The sequence below is a fragment of the Thermobia domestica genome, chromosome 8, assembly GCF_964235325.1.
Source record: "Thermobia domestica chromosome 8, izTheDome1.hap1.1, whole genome shotgun sequence".
Classification (NCBI taxonomy): domain Eukaryota; kingdom Metazoa; phylum Arthropoda; class Insecta; order Zygentoma; family Lepismatidae; genus Thermobia; species Thermobia domestica.
In genome coordinates, this window is record NC_137461.1 from 273,221,212 (window position 1) to 273,245,233 (window position 24,022).

Below are 24,022 nucleotides of genomic sequence, written 5' to 3' on the forward strand. Positions count from 1 at the left end.
GTTAGCTAAGGATAGAAGTCAGTGGAGAGCTTTTGTGAACGCGGCATTGAACCTCCGGGTCCCATAGGCCATAGAGTAAGTTAGTTAGTTAGTGTATTTGTATTTTTTGTAAAATAATATTAAATAATAATAATAAGTAAATAAATAAATAAATAAATAAAGGAAAAAGTTAAAAATAGAAGCAAAAAGCAAGTGATTGGCTCTTCCTTTAATATAGCTAAGTTAATCTTATCCTATAATTTCTGTCATAGGAATTGAACGCTCAACAAACTAAGGAAAATTTTATAAGAAAAGGGAATATTTTGTCAGTTGAGCTAAATTTTCTTAACGAAACCTACGAACACTCTCCACAGGTAGAAAGACCTAAAATCAGTTCATACACAACATAATTAAACGTTATTACGCAATGTTTTATACAATCGTCAACAAAATCGACAACAAATGTGTCGAATGAATAGGTAGAGTAATAAGTAAATAAATAAATAGTAAGTATAAATAAATAAATAATAAGTAAATAAATAAATAAATAAATAAAGGAAAAAGTTAAAAATAGAAGCAAAAAGCAAGTGATTGGCTCTTCCTTTAATATAGCTAAGTTAATCTTATCCTATAATTTCTGTCATAGGAATTGAACGCTCAACAAACTAAGGAAAATTTTATAAGAAAAGGGAATATTTTGTCAGTTGAGCTAAATTTTCTTAACGAAACCTACGAACACTCTCCACAGGTAGAAAGACCTAAAATCAGTTCGTACACAACATAATTAAACGTTATTACGCAATGTTTTATACAATCGTCAACAAAATCGACAACAAATGTGTCGAATGAATAGGTAGAGTAATAAGTAAATAAATAAATAGTAAGTATAAATAAATAAATAATAAGTAAATAAATAAATAAATAAATAAAGGAAAAAGTTAAAAATAGAAGCAAAAAGCAAGTGATTGGCTCTTCCTTTAATATAGCTAAGTTAATCTTATCCTATAATTTCTGTCATAGGAATTGAACGCTCAACAAACTAAGGAAAATTTTATAAGAAAAGGGAATATTTTGTCAGTTGAGCTAAATTTTCTTAACGAAACCTACGAACACTCTCCACAGGTAGAAAGACCTAAAATCAGTTCGTACACAACATAATTAAACGTTATTACGCAATGTTTTATACAATCGTCAACAAAATCGACAACAAATGTGTCGAATGAATAAGTAGACAATCTTTTGTAGGTATATCTTCTGTACTTGAGCACTATCTCTACTTTAAAAAAATGTTAAATCTATTATTTTTAGTTTATACTTCACCTTTGCATTAAAAACGAAAATTTCCAACTGAAATAACAGCCACATTGTAGTGTATACGTATGTATTGTTAAGCGATAACAATAAAGAAAAATGTATTTTATAATAAAGAAAATGTATTTTATAATATTTTGCATGGGATTATTTAAAAACCAAAGGACTTGACGTAATAGTCTTTTGTGTGGGACTGAGCCGCTCCAACGCCACCTGTTAGCGATCGGCTGTACTACGTCTTGCTTAGTGAAGAGCACATGGTCAGCGTGCTGCGTCGTCGCCCTGTCTCTTAAGGTTTGTGTAAAGGGACAAGTTATGCCGATAGATGTCACTACAGTCTTCATATCTCTCTCGTGTATTTTTTACCTTTCACGAAAATTCACGATTTCTCTTACAAATTTCAACGTAGAGACTTCAAATTTTTAGAGAAGGAACTTCATAACCTATCGAAGGCAACAATCCGTGTCGATTTTTTATTTAGAATTTTTTTCATTGTTGAAATGGCTTGATTGCTGAAATGGAACCTTTAAGAATATAACCTATCCAAACCTTTAAGAATATAACTGTTTCAACAATCAAAAAAATTCTAAATAAAAAATCGACACGGATTGTTGCCTTTGATAGGTTATGAAGTTCCCTCTCTAAAAATTTGAAGTCTCTACGTTGAAATTTATAAGAGAAATCGTCAATTTTCGTGAAAGGTAAAAAATACATAAGAGAGATACGAAGAATGTAGTGACATCTATCTGCAAAACTTGTCCCTTTACACCAACCTTAACAGGCATATGCATATCAGGAGTTTCTAGATCTAGTGGCCGTCACGTCATTTATTCACGTAACTCCCCAGTTTGCCTCACGACGCTAGGTGGACGCCGTAAATTGAAAAGCACTGGGGAAGAATTGAACCCAGGACATCGCGGATGTGAGTCCAACGCTCTATATTATAGATACGTTAATATGCAAAATTCAGGAGGAATCATTTCAAGTTAAATGAATAATATCATCAATTCTGTGTACGTGTTATTTATTTATTTATTTAAAGAAATTTTTTTTTAAGTTAGCTAGCTATGGTGTAGCTAGCACCCATTGCGAGGGCTACACCCTCTATTAGGGAAAGAGATTTAACATATTTGTGTCGGAAAAAGAAATATTTTCAGTTGGGCAAAGAGACATTTATGAACTGTATTAAACCGCCATAAGTTTTATTTAATTATTTATTTATTTTATTATACGTGAGGAGGTCCTGTTAGTGACAAGCGGGTTTACTGTGCATGATATGAAGGTGAGATATGGGCCGGTACGTGTGATGTGCTGAGGATACTGATGATGTTATAGTCCGGATGATTTGGAGGTACGGTATATTTATATAATGCGAAAAGCAGTGAGAGAGGTGTAGACGTGTGGTGATGGCTGTGAGTGTAGGGAGCGTCGCTGTAAACGGTTTCAAAAAATAAAGCGTGTTCGTTGTCATACCGTTGAGTTATATATTTAATACGAAGAGCTTCAATATGATAAAGTAGGTGAGGAAATGTGATGCGGTCGTGCAATTCACGGGTTGGACTTGGTAATTTAATGCGGTAGGCTAGGCGGAGAGCATGTCGTTCCATTATTAACAGCTTTTCGTAATGTTTTGCGCTTGCTGATATCCAGGAGGTAAAACCATATGTAAGTACGGGACGGAGGAAGACCTTGTAGGTGTTGATAAGCGTAGAAGAATGGAGACCCCACGTTGTACCTATGAGACGTTTAAGTAAATTTAATCTATTTTTGGCTTTGCTTACAACGGTAGCGAGGTGTGGACGCCATGTAAGATGATGATCAAATGTTATACCCAAGTATTTCACTGTCTTTGAGTGCTGTATGGCAGCATCATTGACGGTAAGGGCAAGACGAGCTGGGTTTCGATGAACTCGTGATCGACGTTTTGGTGGAATAAAGACTATGGCCTGAGTTTTGGTAGCGTTTATTGTTAAGCGCCACGTCCGACACCAATCGCTAAAGCGACGGATAGCTTCATTCATCGCAGTGTTTATTTGAGAGATAGTCTTTGTTAACGCCAGGAAAGCCGTGTCATCGGCGTACTGAAATGTATGAATATTTTGCGGTAAGGACGGCATGTCAGCGACATAAAGCAGATACAGCAGTGGGGACAAGGCAGAGCCTTGCGGAACGCCGCTATGAAGAAAAACAGGATAAGAGACACTGTCATTGATGTAAATGTAAGCCAGGCGGTTTGAGAGAAAATTAAAAATGAAGCGGATGTACGTGATTGGAAGACGGAAAGACAGAAGCTTGAATAAAAGTCCCAGGTGCCATACTTTATCAAATGCCTTTTCGAGATCGAATAAAACTAAACAGGCAGGCTTGGAAGAATTGTAATGATTAGTGATCATGTTGGTGAGGCGAAGTAACTGATCGTTAATACTATATCCTGGTCGGAAACCAGCTTGATGTAAAGGTAGCAAATTTTTCGCTGTTAAGTGAGTGTGAAGTCTTTTGACAAGGATGCGTTCCAATATTTTACTGAAAGTCGGAGTTAATTGTATGGGCCTGTAAGATGATACGGAATTTAGTGGTTTGTGTGGCTTAGCAAACATGAGTGTTTTGGAAGTCTTCCACTGAGGGGGAAGATAACCTGTGCGGAGAATAAACGTAAATATAGTTGCTAAAAGGTGTAGTAAGGCGAGAGGCGCTTCTTTGACATGACGATAAGTGATTGAGTCCAGACCAGGGGCAGTATTGCGCTTGCGAGCCGTGACGGAGTTGATATCTGTTACAGTGATAGGCGTAGTAAGAGGATGTGCGGGTAAAACATGAGACGTGCTGGGTTGAAGTTCTGGTGAATTTATGTTAAAGGTATGTGTGGGATGCCTGCGAGGAATGGCTGCTTCAGACGGAGTGAAAATAGATTGTAGATAGGTTGCGAAGGCGTCTGCTTTTTCTTTATCTGTGTGAAGAGGATTTTCATTCTCTAGAAGAGGATAGGTAGTGTGGGTCTTGCGACCAGTGAGCATGTTGAAACGGTTCCAGTATCTGGATGGGTGTGCATCGTCTGCCAAATTATTGCAAGCTTTTATCCATTGACGGAGTTTATATGCTTTAATATAATTGTGAACTGTGCGTTGAAATTGACGATGTAAGTGCAATGACTCTAGATTTCCTGTACGTTTGTAATCTTTGTAGAGCGCTCGTGAACGTCTGATAAGTGGTAAATAATGGGGTGGGAGCGTTGGGCGATAACTATGGGATGTACTAGTCGGAATAAAACGGCTGGTAGCGTCATGGAGTGCTGTAGTTATTCTATCCAAAGAATTATGAAGATCTTCCTCCGTTTCTGATAAAGTTGAGTTTGCAAAAATGCTACCGAGGTAATTTCGATATCCTGGCCAGTCGGCTTTGTCGAAGCGCAATGTGGTACGAGTGACAGGAGGTAAGTGGGGTGCTGGACGGTGTGAAGAAGTGAGTGATAATTTAACGGGAACATGATCACTACCAAGCGGGTCGAGTACTGTGAGAGTACACCGTGCAGAGATACTGGCTGAAGTAATGACAACGTCTGGAGTGGTATCCGAGATCGGTCGGGTAGAATGAGGCAGGGTATGGAATGTGCCGGATGTTTCGGTTGCAATGAAATCTAGAAATTCTTCCTTTTGGCGGGCTGTTCGATTGTGAAAATTTATGTCTGCCATAATGATGTAGGTGCGGAAAGTGTCTGAGATATACTGAAAAAAATTTAGAGGTATGGCATGACCAGGGCGGATGTAAATGGTAGCCAAAGTGACATATATATCTTTGTAGTATAGAGTGGTAATGATGTATTCCGGGATGTTTGGTATTGACAGTAAATGTTGGCGATAGGCGATTGATGGAGAAAACCCAAGGGCGACTCCGCCATTTGCACGGCACATGGGTATGGTTGTGTCATGTCTGAGCAGTGTGTATCGTGAAAATTTGCAGCTTTGTTTAGGCTTCAGATGAGTTTCGTTAAGGAGAAATGCATTGACTTGTTCTTCTAGTAGCAGTTGTTCAAACAGTGGTTTATGTGATTGAAGAGACCGGATATTAAGAAACAGAAATATTAAAGCCATAATGATCGATATACAGTAAGTGAGGTTTTTAAGAGCTAGGTGGAACCGCAGTAGCATGGAAATAAGCATACGGACCTGAATATGTAGCATTTAATGTGACGTTTAGAGTTGCCTGAGCTGCAAGTTGGATTTGTTGGAGTACATATTGTCTTTGAAATGGATGAATGTTTTGCAGAGCTACGGTGAAAAATGCAAGAAGTTGTTCGATTGTGATAGGTTGATATACTGAAGTGATAGGCGGAGATTCAGATTTAGTTTCGGGCGTTCTGATAGGCACCACAAGTTCAGGTTTAGTCTCGTCCACTGGTGGCCTGGCTTTGCATTTGTAACTGAACGTAGGGTGTTGTTCAGGACATGTGGTACATTTAGGCGGTTGGTGGGTATTTGGACAGACCTTAGTGAAGTGAGACCCGGAGCAAAAGCCACACGTTGGTTGATTTGGATATTTTGATGTTGGATGCGAATTATATTTTTGACACTTTTCGCATCGGAGCGGGAGAGGTTGTGGAGTGCGAGATGCCTCGACCCGGTGTCGACGTTTGAAGATAAATGCCCCTGAAGTTAGAAGTTCATCGATAGTTTCTTGGTGCGAAGTAAGAACACGCATCATATATGTCGGGCCCATATTATTCTTAATGCGGATGCATTTCGTAATGACATGGCCTTCCTGTTTGAGCTCGTCGGCAACTTCTTCGTCTGTGATCGACGGGTCCACACCACGTATAACTACAGACAAGGTAGGCGATTTTCGTGGTGGTGGTGGCTGTTTGGCTCTTTTGTCGGCTAATCGTGCCATAGTGGCTGTTTTGCCAAAGACTTCATAGCTGCAGCGGTTCAGAATTTTATAGGCCAGTTTCTCATCTGTGGATTTTATGATGATGCCATTGCGAGTGGGTATTAGTTCAGAAATTGACGTACGAGGTACGTACTTACAGAATTTCTGGAGCAGAATTTTGAGATTGGCGAATTTAGGATCAAACTGTTGAAGGATAAAGTTGTATAACGGTGGACGTTGCGGTGCTTGTAATGGGGGAAATTGCCGGTCGTCTCCTAGATCTATCTGAAGTTCAGATTCAGAATCGCTAATTGTGTGTGCTTTCTTTGATGGCTGGGACAGAGGTTGTCGTGAAAGAGCTGGTGAACGTGAGCGAGATCGAGATCCAGATGGAGATCGACTAGTGCCTTGAGCACGTTTGTGGCTTTCCCTGCGTTGTCTGTCAAGAGCAGCAGCGTCAGCCGGACCTGGGATGATCTGTGGTAATCCGCAATGCTGATATGAGGGTTGTGTAGGAGAAGCCATGGTACTGTGTTACGAAAACTGAAAACGAAGTCGTTTGCCGATAGATATGCCAAGGTCGTCAACTGTGTACAGGTATCTCTGCCTCCAAAGAGGAGAGTATCAAATAAATCTAGAAGCCAAAAACAATAGCAAGGGTCTTCAACTATTAGGATCAATTTAGTATTTTTGCCTCCGTGGAGGCTTATAATCAATTCGACGGTTGTTTCCTTGGACCTCGAGGAGGCAAGTAATCCAACCGTATACAGAAGATCGCGAGTAAAATCAAACAATGGGGATGGAAACACCAGAGGACTAGTTTATTTTTCTCCGCCAGCAACGGATACCCTATTTTTTTACCTGGTTAGAGATTCCAGGTGGCCAGTTCGTTTAAAGAAAAACATTTTGCAGCTAATTACCAGAAGGGCTTTGAGTCTGACTGCGGGCGCTAAGGTCTCGCAATGCATCGCAACACAGTTAGATATTAAATGTTTGAGCTGAAAGCCGACCATAACTCACATTAAAAAAAAAAAAAAAGTACATTTCAGTTCCTCTGTGTACAATTCCTTTCACATCTATGTGCAACTAAACTCAACAAAATTTTCCCCTGAACAACCAGAGGCTATTCTACACGCTTTTTGAAAATCTCCCGTCTCTATCGTTTCTACAGCCGTCTGGAGCCGCAGAAATCTATATTCATAACTACAAATACAAACGCAACTCAGCTCGTAAAAATTACTTCTGTATCTCAAAGGCACTGTAAATATTACTCATTAATAGGGGTAAACAAAGTCCATCCTTCTTCAAAGTTAATCTTGCTTCAACGGAAAAGAAGGATTAAAAAAAGAAAAGAAAAATTAATAATTCTATCATTGAAAGACTATTTCTGATTTTAAATTTCAGAAGCTTTTTGAGTATTCCTATTCCTTTATAGGCTGGTAGAGAACAATAGTTGTTCAACATATGCATTTATGCGTGTCGCGTCGTCTCGCATTATTCTAAGATTTTTTTTTTTTTTTTTTAATCACCAACTCAAGGTCTATCTCTATATAAAGTATAGTGATAATCTAATAAACTTTGTCGATCACGTAATGTTCATGTGCCTGATTCTGTTTATACGAAGGTTGAATGAAAAGTAATGTCTCCACGGTTGTAACTTTTTCATTTGTTGACCGATTTTCAAAATTCCTTTTGTATCTGATAGATAGATGTGTCTTCTATGTAATACATTATTCCATTTACGACATAGTCCCCATCCCTTCCCACAAACTTGCGCCAACGTATGGCTAGTTGGGTAAACCCGTCGGAGAAGAACTGAATTGTGGTTGTTGTCGATACCAGAATTGAATTGAAACTTTGACATCGGTTATGATAAAGTGCATTCTTTCTTGAAAAAAAAATGTTAAGCTCTATAGCGATCTGTCGCTGTTTGATTCGACGACTATCACAAATCATTTCGTCGACACGATTTCGATGCTTGCTCACCTGATGCGGTTAGGGTTCGTTCCCTATAGGGTTGATCAAGCACACTAAAGGTAGCCGAACAAAAAAAAAAAAAAAAAAAGAGACAGATAAATGACAAATGTACTTATCAAGCACAAATTTTGAAAATCGGTTAATAAATAAAAATTACAGTCATGGAGACATTACGTTTTAATCAAGCCTCGTAGATAAACCAAATACAGGATGAAAACAAAAGCTCACATAACCTGCGATCGACCCAAAACCACAAGAAGCGCTCTACATTTTTTTAACTCCTTTTATTTATACACTGTAAAAAATTTCATACGTAAATTTACAAAAAAAATGTTGGCAATCTGTTTGCCAATCCTCTATGTAAATCAATTTATACCTATAAAGAAAAATTGCTAATATAAAATGGTGTAAAATTACATTTTTATCAATAACAATATCATACTTTCTATATTATGACTTTTACTGTAAATTTATTTTAAAAAATCAGCAAATTTGTAATTTAATCTTAAGAAATGTATATGAACTTAGAAAATGAAGGGTAAATGATTTTACATGATTGAAGTTTGGCAATTTAATTACAAAAATTTTTTTCAGTGTAGTGTTGCCCACGAGATGCGAGACGAGATGAAAAATGAGGTTTTATCTTATCGCATTGTCTCATATTTTTAGAAGTCTCGCTGCGTCTTGATTCTTGAGAAAAACGTTTCTCGTCTCGTCTCATCTCGATTCTTGAGAAAAACTTCTCTCGGCTCGGCTCGTTTTGTAAATTTCTGTACAAAATAATTTTTATGCTCTGATTTTTTTTGTTCATAGTCACAAGTGTGGCAAACAGACTATTTAACACGGAGACCGCCGCTCCGTCAGTACTTTTAGTGAGTTTTTATTGACAGCGACAACGAGTGCTCAACAATGTCTGATAAGCAACTTTTACTGTATGAATTCAAACTCGGCCATAACGTTGCGGCACATGCAAAAAGAGAAGGTGCAGTGAACTACATCACAGCAGCTCGTTGCTTCTAGAAATTTAGTGCAAGTTATAAAATTGTCGAATATCAGCCAAGATCCATCCTCCCCAGATTAACAGATTCTGAGTTCATATGTCACGCCACTTAGGAAATCCATCCATCAACACACAATGATTGTCAAACCAAATAGGCACGTCTCAGTTGACTGGGAAACCCATCAAGAGCTGCCACATTGTGCCACAGGTGTTGACTCCAACTCAGACCGAGAGAATAGTGTATGTGTGCCGACCACTGCTGCAAAATCCGCGTGATGTGTTTTCCCAAACGGATTGTTACATGCGACGAAAAATATATGTTTCTCCGAAACCTCAATGTGCAAAAACAATGAGCGAAGGCCAAATTCCAGAACCAATCATCCAACGAGGCTGTTCCCAGCACAAAGCCGGCTCTGTATGTGGTAAAATTACGAAAGGGTAATTCACTTCGTTCATTTCTAACGGTTGTACCATCAATGGCGACCCTTATTCCGAACAATTGACGCGGGTAAATGATGCATTATGCCAAAATATCCTGCATTGGTAGACCGGAAGCGCGCCCTCCTGTAAGAGCATAACCCAAAACCATAATCAACTCAAAAAATGGAGCAAAAAATAAGGAACTTACAGCAAAGAACTAATGCTACACCCGACATATAGTCCTGACCTTGCCTCTGCGCACTGCAACCTGTGTCGATTCATGTCGCACTTCGTGTAGGAGGTGGAAACAGCAGTAACTTACTTGTTTGCCTCCAAGAACAAGACGTGGAATCGAGGAACTGACAGGAAGGTAAATGCAGACAGTCCAAAATGAGGAAGCTATATGAATGTTAACTTGCTTTTCTTGTACCGGTACTGTAATAAATAGGTATGTTGTGTACGAGAATACTGCAAGACATTAATTAAGTTATAAGAATTCTTCCGGAAACGAGAGGTTAATGAAGGGTTAATATAACAGCACTTAAACAAATTATTATTATTATTATTATTGTTCTGTCTTTTGATGAATAAATGTTCACAAAACAACTTAATTGTGATAAATGAATACATGTTTATTTGCACTAACTACACAACTGAACACTTACAACTTACTGTTATATTGTCTTTTTTGTACGAATTCCGGAGGACCGTCTTGTATGGATCTCTTGATGCTCAACTTGCTGACACTCACACACACACACTAACTTTTAAAAACAAAAGAGAAACGTTATGCAAATATAATGACAATGATACAAACTCACAATAAAAGTCTCTACATTCTCCCCTCTCTTGATTGAACCAAGTCAATCAACTTACACACAATCCACATGATCATTTTTTGGTAAAGGTACAATTTTAGTAATCGGTCTTTTAACAGTCCCTGTCTTACACTTTACACTCACTACTCTCACTAGTCCATCTTTTCCCGGAAACACTTGTTGAATAACACCTAATTTCCAAGACAATGGAGGAGAATTGTCTTCTTTGATTAGAACCACATCTCCAATAGAAATATTAGTTTGTTTTGTTGTCCATTTTCTTCTCTGCTGTAGTTCATGTAGATAATCCTGAGACCATCTTTTCCAAAAATGCTGCTTCATCTTCTGAAGGTGATTCCATCTTGATAATCGGTTGGTCGGAATGTCCACTAGATCTGGTTCTGGAATGCTCATCAAAGGCTCACCAATAAGGAAATGTCCTGGCGACAAAAATGAAGGATCATCGGGATCATTGGATAGAACGGTGATTGGTCTTGAATTCAAACAGGCTTCTATTTGTGTTATAACTGTGTTGAGTTCTTCAAATGTCAAAATCGTACAACCTACTATCCTTCTTAAATGAAACTTAAATGACTTCACTGCACTTTCCCAAATGCCTGCAAAATGACTTGCTCTGGGTGGAATGAAATGCCATGTAAATCCTTCTTGCACTGCAACATCTTGAATTGAGTTTTGAAATTGTTGTGAACTGAGTAGTTGTTGAAGCTCCTTAAGTTCTCGCTGAGCTCCAATGAAATTGGTTCCGTTGTCACTATATATGTTCGAAAATTTGCCTCTTCTTGCTACAAATCTTCGAAGAGCTGCTAAAAATGCTTGGCTACTCAAATCACTCACTAACTCCATATGAATCGCTTTGGTTGCTAAGCACACGAATATTGCAACATACGCCTTTGTCACTTTACGAGATCTAGTTCCTTGCTTAATCATTAGGGGACCGGCGAAATCCACCCCTACGTGAATAAAAGCTCGAGCTGGCTGTACTCGTGCTGATGGTAATTGACCCATGAGTTGTTCTGAGGCTGACGCTTTCAATTTAAAACAAACTAGACACTGATGAATGATAGATCGAACGACTTGTTTAGCTCGTGGGATCCAATATTTTTGCCTCAATGATGAAATCAATAACTGCGGTCCAGCATGTAACAATCTTCTATGTTCTGCTTCAATTATCAATTTGGTGAGATGCTCTTTAGGTGGTAAGATGATCTGATGTCTGCTATCATACGGTAAGTCGGAGTTTTTTAGCCGTCCTCCCACTCGTAGCAACTGTTCATTATCTATAAATGGACACAAAGATTTAAGTTCACTTTGGGATGAAACTTGGCCTGATGAAGCTAAGTCCTTGAATTCTTGCGAATAACTAACCTGTTGGATTAGCTTAATGCATTGTTGTAAAGTATCACTAATTTCAGTAGTGGAAATAGTTCCTACTTTCTTCTGATTGTGATTTTTACAATTGTAAATAAAACGACGACACAAACAAATAACTCGCAATAGTTTCCACAATGATGAAAATTTTTCCAGAAAGCTTATGTCACCTTCATAACTGACTAAAGATATGCTCGTTACTTTCCTTTCTTCTGGAACATCTTCGTCTACCACTTCTGATTGTTCGGGCCATGCTGATGATTCAAGCCATGCGGGTCCATGCCACCAAATATCTGCTTCCTTCAACTGTTTCGGATCCATTCCCCGTGTAATAATGTCGGCTGGATTGTCCATTGACGACACATGATGCCACTGGTTGACTGAAGTGATCTCCTGTATCTCTGCAACCCTGTTTGCCACGAACTCCTTCCATCTGGCAGCTGGAGATGATATCCATGCAAGCACTATTTTTGAATCGGTCCAGAAGTAAGTACTATCCACTGAAATGTTTAATATCGAAATTATTTTGTGATACAACCTGCTCAAAAGTACTGCCGCACAAAGTTCAAGTCTTGGTAACGTTACCTTCTTAATAGGAGCTATTCTCGATTTAGAACCCAAAAGTTTAACAGTAGTTTTGCCTGAAATGTCCACAGTTTTAACATATATGCAACACCCGTACGCAAGTTGACTGCTGTCAGCAAATCCATGTATCTCGACATGAACATAATTCTTCAATACTACACATCTATCAATTTGTATTTCGTTAACACTTGGAAGATGATGACACAGGTCTAACCATTGCTGATAGAGCTCTGATGGTATTTGATCATCCCAATTGATCTTATGGATCCACATTTGTTGTAAGAAAATCTTGAACGGAGTAACTACTGGGCTTATGAGTCCTAAAGGATCAAATATTTTTGCTATGGTCGAAGTCACTTGACGTTTGGTTGGTATGTTGGTCGTGAGACATTCTTTAACTGAATTGTTGGTGATGACAAGCTTATCTGATGCAGGATTCCACGATAAACCCAATGTTGAAACACCTGACTCGGACTCAAATTCAAACGGTAAGTGAATTTCCCTATATTCTTCTGGCACTGCTTCCAACAATGCTGGCTCATTCGAACACCATTTTCTTAAAGTAAACCCACCGCTTTGCAATAATTGAATAAGTTCTTTCTGAAGCTTTAACGCCTGTTCAACGTTATGGCATCCTGAGCTTACATCATCCATATAAAAATCGCGTTCCAATACTATCGCTGCTTGAGGATATTTACTTCTTTCTTCTTCCGCTAACTTTCGAAGACACGCAGTCGCCAAATATGGTGATGATGCTTCACCATATGTGACCCGCTGCAACTCATAAATCTTGACTGGTTCCACTGATGAATATCTCCACAGAATTCTTTGAAGTCCAATGTCATCTTCATGAACTTTAATCATTCGATACATTGATTGAATATCCGCCGTAAAAGCAATAGGAAAGGTTCGAAATCTCGTGACAATTGAATGTAAATCTTGCTGGATTGTTGGTCCTGTCATAAGTATGTCGTTTAATGAAACCCCCGTTGAAGTCTTTGCAGAAGCGTCGAAAACCACTCTTAGCTTTGTTGTGGTACTGGATGGTTTCAATACTGCATGATGTGGCAGATAACATTTCATACCATTATCTTCATGTTCTTCTTTCACTGGTTTCATATGATCTAATTCTTCATATTCCCTCATAAAGTTACAGTACTGCTCGTTAATTTCTGGACACTGCTGCAACCGTCTTTCTAGCTGGTAAAATCTACGAAGAGCTAAATTATATGATTCTCCTAATGGTTTATGGTTTGGCTTAATTGGCAGACGCACAACGAATCGACCACTGCTATCTCTGGTAGTGTTTTCCTCAAAGTGTCGTTCACATTGCCTTTCTTCTTGAGTCATGACTGTTGAATATATAGTTTCGAGCTCCCAAAATGTCTGTAACTGTCTATCAAGGCTACTTTCTTGCACAAAAAATGACACTTGTGGTATACTAGAATCTCTTGTTGTAGGAACTTTACCCGCTAAAATGTACCCAAATTCAGTCTCTTGTACTACTGGATAATTCCCTGGTCTAGTTAGTTTATGCGATCGCAAAATGTCCAAAAACACTTCCGCGCCTAGCAAAATGTCAATAGTATCTGGTTGGTGAAAATTAGGATCTGCATACACTATGTCTGTTGGCAAGTTCCAATCAGTATGATCTATTGGCCTACCTGGAATGTTATCTGTTATTTTGAGCAAAACTAAACAGTTTACATCAATTGCAAATTCACGAATTCTTGATTCTATATGTACATCTACACAATGCTTTGTTTCACTAATCACACTATTAATACCTTGAATTGGAACTCGGTGTTTATTTTTAGGTAGACGCAACCTTTGAACTAAATCTTCAGTTACAAAATTACTTTGACTGGCAGAATCTAATAATACTCTACATGGATGTAATTTACCATTTGCATCTCGTACATTTACTATAGCAGTAGATAACATAACAGTAACATTTGCTTTTCCCTTGAACATGCAATAAGAACTTTGTGTTATATTTTCCCTATTCGTATTAGAATGACTCGAAAAATTTCTTGATTGTGAATTAGCAACACTGGATTTCTCATCTGCTTTTGACATTACATCATAATGCAGCAAGGTATTATGCTTTTTGGAACAACGTTTACAGCCACCTGATCTGCACGTCTTTACTTTACATTCTTTTTTGAGACAATTGAAACACAATAAATTATCTCGAACATAGTCTTGTCTTTCTTTTGCTTCAGCGTTTAAAAATGCAGGACATTTAAACAACTGATGTATTAGGTTTTGTTTACAAAAGTTACAGAAAGACTGAGATGTTGTCACGTATGATTTGGTTGTTTTTTCTTTTTGTTTTGGTTCAGCACTCTGTCTATTTTTATCGCCCCTTGACCTTGACACTACTTCCTGCGATGGTGTATTTTTTATAGTTTCAAATGCTTGACACCTACGTTCCAAGAAAGCAAAGAACTCTGATAAGGGAGGGAAAAAATGATCTGTGATTTGTAACTCCCACGCACGCCTAGTGTTACTGTCTAATTGTGAAACGAAATGTTGAACTAACAAAACCTCTTCTAGTGGTGTCTGCAAATCTAAAGCTCGTAATGCATTCAAGTTACTAGTAGCTGTATTAATAAATTCTCTGAATTCTGATGTAGTTTCCTTTGTGATACATTTAATATGTAACAAATTACGGACATGAGTAGCTGCAATCAAACGCTTATTTTCATACCTGTCTTTCAATAATTGCCATGCAATTTTATAATTAGCTTCTGTAACTTGCAGATTCGCTATTAAATCATACGCCTCCCCTCTTAATGCACTCCTAAGGTAATGGAACTTTTGCAACACTGACACGTTATCGTTATTATGAATCATAACTTTAAAATTGTCTGAAAATGAAAGCCAATTTTCGTATCGTCCTTCAAATGATGGCAATTCAACACGAGGCAATTTTAATTGATCATTTGACGCCTGATTCTCATTTCTCGAGGAATTGTTTGAATGAGATTCCTGGCTACGCTGAATAATACAATCCTCTAGTTGCGCTAATACATCATAGTAACTGGTTTCAAAGTCCTCTCTATATGCATCGTCCTCTACTTGTTCGTAATTTATTTCTAACTGTGATTGTACTTCATCGAATTTTTTATATAACTCAATCATTGCAGTCTTACGTACTTTCACCTGACTAATTGTAGTTGTTGAATTAATATTACTTACGTAGTTTTGAATTCTTGTCAGCTGACTTTTGCACACACCACGTTGTTTCACTAACTTGCTTCTGTCTGAGTCCTCCATCTTGAAAAATATTGTAAGTCCACACTAACTAATAAACACAAGTCCACACTGATGAACGTGTTTCCACTTATGTCTATTCACATAGTTTCCAGAAGAATTACTAAATGTCACTGCGCACATGAACAGAACTAAACAAAGAGCAATGTAACAATTGTTCACATACACATTCACAGTTTGTATCAAACGCTGGTTCACTGTGATCCGGTCGGAGCTGACCAATGTTCTGTCTTTTGATGAATAAATGTTCACAAAACAACTTAATTGTGATAAATGAATACATGTTTATTTGCACTAACTACACAACTGAACACTTACAACTTACTGTTATATTGTCTTTTTTGTACGAATTCCGGAGGACCGTCTTGTATGGATCTCTTGATGCTCAACTTGCTGACACTCACACACACACACTAACTTTTAAAAACAAAAGAGAAACGTTATGCAAATATAATGACAATGATACAAACTCACAATAAAAGTCTCTACAATTATTATTATTATTATTATTATTATTATTATTATTATTATTATTATTATTATTATTATTATTATTATTATTATTATTATTATAGCACATTACGCAATGACTTCCTTATCTTTAAACATTGATAAATACCCTTCATTGTGATGGTACAATCCCTTTATTAATTTATAATTTTAATATGAACCACGTACCACTAAACCAATGTTTGATATGTAAGGCTTGGTTGTCCAAGAAACTTATTAAATTTCTAGTTTCATCGGTAACACTATTAAATTATTATTTATAGTTTTGATATTTATATATTTACCAATATTTTTGTAATTCACCGTATTCAAATTACTGGTGCTCTTAAGCAATTGATAAGATCAATTATTCGTTTTAATAGTTGCAGATAATGCAATGATAGCAAGTTCTTTCTATCTTTTTAACTTTCCTACAAACTCCATATTGTCTTTTTTTAAAAAATAAAGCTTTACTTAAAATAAACTTCCCAAGTTTGTATACTTCAAGATAAAGCAGACGGTTGATTATAACGAAATAATAACGAAAAAAATGATGGAATAAGAATGTTGACAGAAATTAGAAAATCTCAAGAAAACTCGCTTACACGATGTTGTTTACCACAGATTCACACGGCATGGTATCGAACCAATGAGCTCTAGCACCAGAGATAAAAGCCACACAACTTTTTTTTTCAAACTTGTCCCAACCAGAACACTTATCTTCATCATCTTCTAATGAATCTCAATCAACATTCTACTTAATAGGACATGATACGAATACAGAGAATTTAAAATGCATTCATGCCTTTCAGTGAAACTCAAACTCACCATAATTTGCGCCTCGTGATCTGAACCCGGAACACCTGAGATCACTCAGCCATTGCCACCGGCTCTTTTTATTGATGAAGCTGTCCGCTCAGCTCCACCCCTTCCCCTGTTGATGACCTTAAAATAATCTTGATTTTTTTTTTTTTTTTTTTTACTTTTACGTACAACGGTTATGCCCTATAGGCCAGCAGTTCTCAAGCGCTGTGTCGCGAATACATGTCACGCGTGTCGCGAGATTTTTAATGCCTTCCAAGATCTTTCTCAAAGAAATTATCTTCATAAGAAAATAAAAGAAAAATTATCGCCAATCGATTTGATTTCACACTTGTCTTCCAAGTTTAAAACTGAAAACTTTGCTTTCAACGCTGTTCATTTTTCTTTGGAAAGAAACACTGGACATGAGAGTGTGTCTATAATAGTTTGTCCACGCATAGATATGCTTTGCAAACATCGCCAGGGACAAATATCTCACTAGTTTTAAGTTTGATGTCTTATTATATTTCTGATGCTAATACTTCTTTCTCATATTCCTGCTTAAGACTCATAAGTATATGTTATGTTAATTTGTTTCTATTCAAGAGTCTTACGTAATTTGCTTGTGAGATTTGTATGTCGTAGTTGTTCCATAATAAAAGAAATGTAATGTATGTATTTTTATGTGTTTGCTTTTTCGCATCTAGGAAAAAAAACACATGCAGGGTCGTCGCGAAAGTTTGAAACGTACTTTGGTGTGCCCCAAAGGAAACAAGGTTGAGAAACGATGTTCTAGGCTCTAAAGGATGATTAAAAAAACTGAACGATTATGAAAGGATTTGTGGAAAGAAAATGTGGGAGGAAACGGGAGAATCCTGAAAAACCCATGAATACGATATAGTCCACGACAAACTCACATGACCTGGGATTATAACAGGGACCCCTCGTTACTGAGATGAGTCCTATACTCATGTCAACGTGCTTCCCAAGTAACAGGAAGCAAACGCAAACTTTCCCCATATTTTAGTCTTTCAATGCAAGACAAGGGAAAAACAACATTAAAAAAAAAACATATACTTAGAATATAAACACTGAAAGGGATTATCCTATGAATCAAATATCATTAAATCATTCACATTTTCCCTTTTGTTCTCTTCTCTAAAAGCTGCAAGAAATGATCATATTTGAACTGTCAAAACCAAACACATTACTTACTGACAAACGATCTCTTCACTGACCTCGACAAGGAAACATGAATTGAACGCCTTCAAATCTCTCTGTTCACCATTAATTCTAATACGTCCTACAATACTGACTGGGAACAATTGAACACGGGAACTAAACAATACAAAGGGATATAAGAAAAGAGAGTCATTTTAGGAATTAGAAATTCTATTCCTTCAAATTGTTCTCTGTGTTAAGCTACGATTAGGCCTACAATCTTCGCAGATGTTCCTGAAACTTTCGTGACAATAGTTTCATTATCTGGATCTTTTTTTTTTTTTTTAAAAAAAAAGATAAACATATCTTGCATAAACAAAATATTATTATTATTATTATTATTATTATTATTATTATTATTATTAGTAGTAGTAGTAGTAGTAGTAGTAGTAGTAGTAGTAGTAGTAGTAGTAGTAGTAGTAGTATAAAGGTAACCAAGAAAGTTCTGTCACTTTTTGTTGAGGTCTGTATTCAATTGGCCCTCACACCGTGAGTTGAATGTGAATGGAGATAAGGGGAAGGTCAGTTGTTGCTATAGGTATATCCAACACACTACCTGCTTGTGGCAGTTCAGTTACACCGTGAACTTGCGTAAGGACAGAGTGAACATGGGACTTCCATAGAGCGTCATAACGGCGTGTATGCTGTACGAGCTCAAACTGGGGTCAAACGCCGCTGTAGCGGGGCGGAAGATATACAAGGACTTTGGCGAGGGTGTCATGACTATGCGGATAGTGCAGCGGTAGTTTAACAAGTTTAAGGACGGTGACGAAACACTCGAAGACGCACCACGTTCCGGAAGAACAACACATGTACAAAATGAAGATCTTCAGATAGCAATTGATGTGAACAGTGGCCAGACATGTGAGGAACTGGGACTACAATTCAGTGTGTGTGGAGAAACCATTCGACAGCACCTCCATCAACTTGGGAAGCACTACAAATTGCATCGTGCATCGAGAACTGCTACCAGCTGGTCAGAGTATCAATGTAACTGTGTACTGTCAGCAGTTGAGCCGTGTTTAAGAAAAACTCAAAACTCTGGAGCCAGCACTTCTGAATCGCAAAGGGGTCGTCCTGTTACAGGACAACGCTAATTCCACATGGCCAGGATGATCCGGGACACCATTTTACGCTTTGGATGAGAAACATTATTGCATCCGCTATACTCCCCGGACATTGCACCGTCTGATTATCACCTGTTCCATTCCTTGGACAATCACCTTAGAGGACGCCAGTTCAAATCCCTAGTAGAGGTGCAAAATGCAATTGATACCTTCTAGAACAGTGACAATGTATTACAATAATTTAAATGAACATAATGTTGAGGAAATAGAGCAATTGTTACGAAAATCTGTTTTAACGTGATGATAAGGGATCTAACTGCCAATTTTTATTTTATGCTTATTATGTATCTTCAGAATATCTTTTCTTTATTCAAAGAAGCAATGATTTATGATGGAATATGCCAGTAAGTGATCAGGGTCTTTTGTATACCGGATGTTCAATTTTAAGCAGGGTTGACTCATTCTTTTAAATAATAGTTAAATGAAGCTTTAATTTGCATAGTTCTGTACATGGTATTTTATTAAACTGGCTGTTTTTAATTTTTAATGTTGCTTTATAAATCAGTTTGAACCTTGTTATATGAATATATTGACTTTCTGGCGAGGGCCTTAACCTGCTCTAATATTCATTCTACATATCAAATTTTCTGGTCTGTTTAAAATGATTATATAATGGTTTTAACATAGTGTTGGAAGTTTGCCTATGAGCTGCTCACAGCACTTAAAATAATAATAATAATAATAATAATAATAATAATAATAATAATAATAATAATAATAATAATAATTATTATTATTATTATTATTATTATTATTATTATTATTATTATTATTATTATTATTATTATTAGTAGTAGTAGTAGTAGTAGTAGTAGTAGTAGTAGTAGTAGTAGTAGTAGTAGTAGTTCATCCTAACCTTTCAGCTAACAGTACAATATAAGTTAAAATAATTCTCAATTAAAATTATAATTATTTACATTCAAGTCTTTTTTTTTTTTAGTTTGCAGTTACACAAATATTAATACTATTCTAAAGCAAGGGATCTCCAAACTACAGCCAGCGAGCCAACTTCAGTCCACGAGCACCACCAATGCTGCCTGTCACAGTTTATTTTGATTAAATTGTAAAACTTACTAAATAAATCGTACATAATAATAATAATCAGATGTTTTTAAACCACCAATTAAGAAACGCAGTAACTGGAATATATAGTGAAATTGAACATTGTAACTGTAATTAAAGTTATAAGATTTATCCAAAAAAACAGGGATAAAAGTGAGGGGTAAATGGGGGAACGCCGTTCCTGTACTTCCAGAAAATATGTATGGCGTCTCTCCACTTTCAAAAATACAATGGGCAAATAGGCAATGGGCAATGGGGTACAGTGTAGCTGTAACTTTCCACTAACAATTATTTGCAATTGCTGGTCAAGTTAACTAGTGTGAAAATTACAAACACCAACTTCAAATGCTCATAAGTTAACTTGGATCTCCATTTTTTTGTATATCTCATTTTGGAGATTTTTTTTTAAACATAGATAAGTAATTCTGAAAGTGTAAAGAATATCACGACCAAATTTATGCAACTGTTCAAATTGTATAGTAGAATGCATTGTTTTATCTACTCACAATTAAACAGACTGTATTCTAGACTAATTGACCAATATAAATTTTAAATTTATCTTTGTTCTTCAGACATGAACCAATACAATAGTAATAATGTGTGTATGTGTGTGTGTGTTCAAAGTAGCATAATTTGTACCCATTTTTCGCTGAATTATTTGTGTGTATGTTTTAAAAAAAATGGTGGAGGAAAAGTAAAAAAAATAGAAGCAAAAAACAAATGAACAAAGCAAATGTGGTTGACACTTCCTTTAACATAGCCTCTGTCATAGGAATTGAAGCTCAACAAACTAGAGGGACCACGATGGCTCAGTGGTAGAGCGTTTACCTCTGGTGCATGGGGTCCTTGGTTCGATCCCATTTCGCACTAAGTGAGCTTTGTGGTGGACAAACACCGTGTGCGTGGGTTTTCTCCCACTTTCTTCATTCTACAATTTCATTCATTTCTCATCATCACCGTCTCCTTTAGCCTAGCCGACATAATCGTAGGACGTAAAACTTAAGATTTCATTTTTTTCAATAAACTAGGGATAATTTGATACGAAAAGGGATTTTTTTTTCAGTCGAGGGAAATTTTTTAAAGGAAATATATGAACATAGTTCGTTATCCGCTTTAAACAATTCAACTCTTTCTTACACTAGAATTTCACCCGCACTCAATAAGGAGACGAAGACATAAACATCGAGGACAGTTAAAATCGCTCATGGGCCTCAGAGGGACTTTGAGCCTACGATCCGATTAACTTTACAATCATCAGCACAACGTCTCAAGTAACTGAACCATACCCCACTGGCAAATTTAGTTCCTAGAGTCTTTCTATTTCATGTGTGCCCTTGCTGGCGCCACTGTCGGTTTTCCCGTACCTCTGTGTTGCTGCACGACCCGCTCGGGAAAGTAATGCTTCCGGAAGTAGTTTTTTCGCGCGCTACTCTAGCCAGCTGTTTTACGCGCTATCCTAGCCAGTTGTTTTAAGTTGGTCACAAAATTTATATCATGGAGTACAAGGGGAACAAAACGAGCCCTGCGTGGCTACTAATCCGTTTCTACTATTACTACTACTACTTATCTGCACAAAAGTAAGTAAATCACTTTTTTGAGTATTATTTTCATATTATTTTAATTTAAAAAGTGTTATAAAATGTAAAAAAAAAAAAAAACTTTCCTCGGGCCGGGTTTGAACTCACGCCAAAAGAGGTTTTTGTTACTAACATATACCGGTAGCCCACTCGGCCACCAAGACCAACAGGAGTAATCGTTTGATTTCTGCTATTTGAATGCAATGTGGCAAGAAATTGATAACGTTAACCAATCAGAACTGTGTTTTTCGTTACTACTTCCGGGAGCATTACTCTCCTGAGCTAGTCCTGTTGCTGCAGCCGAAATCTTTCAATTGTTGGATACGGAAGCATTGCCATGATAAATTATTTCACGGACCTCGCTGTGCACTGTCTTGCTAGGCATTCTAAGTAGCCTACCATCTTCAGTCGTCAAGGCCAAAGGACTAAATAACAAATTGGCAACACCACCGAGGTCACGCACTTCTTTCTTCTAAGGCAGGGGTGTGCAACTTGGAACAGTGGGCGGGCCAATCACAGAGCACTAAAGGGCGTCGAGAGCCTCACTGTAGTTATAACATTTTTACAACAATTAAATAGTATAGTATTAAATGATGGAACATGTTCATCGTAATTTACATTACAATAACACAAAACAAATGTTATACCAGTAACCAAATATTTACTCACTGAAGAGGAGCAGAATAATGTATTTAGAGCTTTGTTGGTACATCTAGCAATCCTTATACCGAGGGAAATTTCCCCCAAGTACCTGCGTTTGTCAAGTGCTTTTCTTAAGGACGTTACCACGTTTCGCACTCTGTGATCGATGGAAAATTTTCAGTTCACTCTTAACAGGTTTTGTAAAAAAGAAAAATTGTTTTCAATAACTGACCCGCGGGCCGGCTGTTGCACACGGCTGTTCTAAGGGAAGGGAGGGTTTCCTCCATAAGAGGGTAGCGAGGATGGGGCCGAAGTATGTTTTACATATTTTCCGAGAGCATACTTCAAATACAAAGGCTCTAACACAAGTTCGATTCTCCAATCACTGATTTTGTCAGCTTCGTCTGTCCAAACACTTCCCTACTCAACTATTGCTTCATTATTGCCAAGAGCAGACACGATAAAAATTTTCAGGAACATTATATAGGAACGAGTTGCTTTATTTCCAATGCTGATGTACCGTTTTCGTTTACCGGAAACTGGTACAGCATCTACCGGAAGCAAAAATAGCAATGATGCGTTGAATTCTTATAAAGTGCTCCGTGTACTTTAAAACCAAACCAATATTTACACTTGCTTTACCATTATCAATAAATTTCAAATTTTCAACAAAATTAATCAAACAAAATATTACAAAAGATTATATCAGTAAACTTACACACATGGATACGGAAAAAAAAAACTGTTTCAATTTGTTTCAACGATAATTGTGCAGTCAGTCATTGCTTCGCAGTATGAAATATTGCACGACTGCCTTATCACATAGATTTTGAAAACACTTCCCGCAATTCAATTGGCGATTGAGAAAGAGAAAGAGAGAAAGCGAATTGTGGGACAGTTGACAAAATTAATGACATAAATTGCAATTTGCTTGGTGAACCCGGAAACAACTTGTGATTGTAAACATGACAATCCTATATTCTGAAACATCGTGTGTGTGTGTGTGTATAAATGTTCACTCCCACACATTACTGTAAACACACACACACACACACATGTATGTTGTCCAAAACCAATCAGTGCCGCACTTGAATTGGCCAGTCGCTATCCTGGTTAGTCTAACAGACCATGGGCCAATTGAGAGAGGATGGTTGTAGTGTTATCACGCACAAGCCACGCGAGAATATTGGTTGATCCCACAGCGTCCATTGATGTGAGTGGCGGGTGTGCCTTTTTTACCCTTTCATTGCTTGATTTACGATCTCAACACCCGTCTGTTCTTCTCTTGGTTATGGTTCATTGAGCCTCTACAACCATAACGACCGATGTGGCCTTCCATTAACCACGAAATTTAGCTGCCAACACTGACTCGTGGTCTTGTACTTCGTCAAATAGGTCAGTTAATCACGAATGTCTCTAGCACAGAACAATCTCAACAAAACGGTCGGCGGATTCCGGATTGACACACACTGATTTTTTTTA

The 24,022-nt window shown here is 37.3% G+C and overlaps 2 protein-coding genes across 2 annotated transcripts in view; one reads left to right on the plus strand and one right to left on the minus strand.

Annotated features, from left to right (window-relative positions):
- Nucleotides 1-24,022, plus strand: part of LOC145693635 (uncharacterized) — a 1,111,198-nt gene that overhangs the window by 1,047,679 nt on the left and 39,497 nt on the right. The window lies entirely within an intron of this gene.
- Nucleotides 10,423-15,624, minus strand: LOC145692579 (uncharacterized). The gene is made up of 2 exons (XM_081767891.1): nucleotides 11,959-15,624; nucleotides 10,423-11,754 (listed from the first exon to the last, which is right to left on the minus strand). Exons 1-2 carry the CDS (start codon nucleotides 15,622-15,624, stop codon nucleotides 10,423-10,425), a joined length of 4,998 nt encoding a protein of 1,665 aa, XP_081624017.1.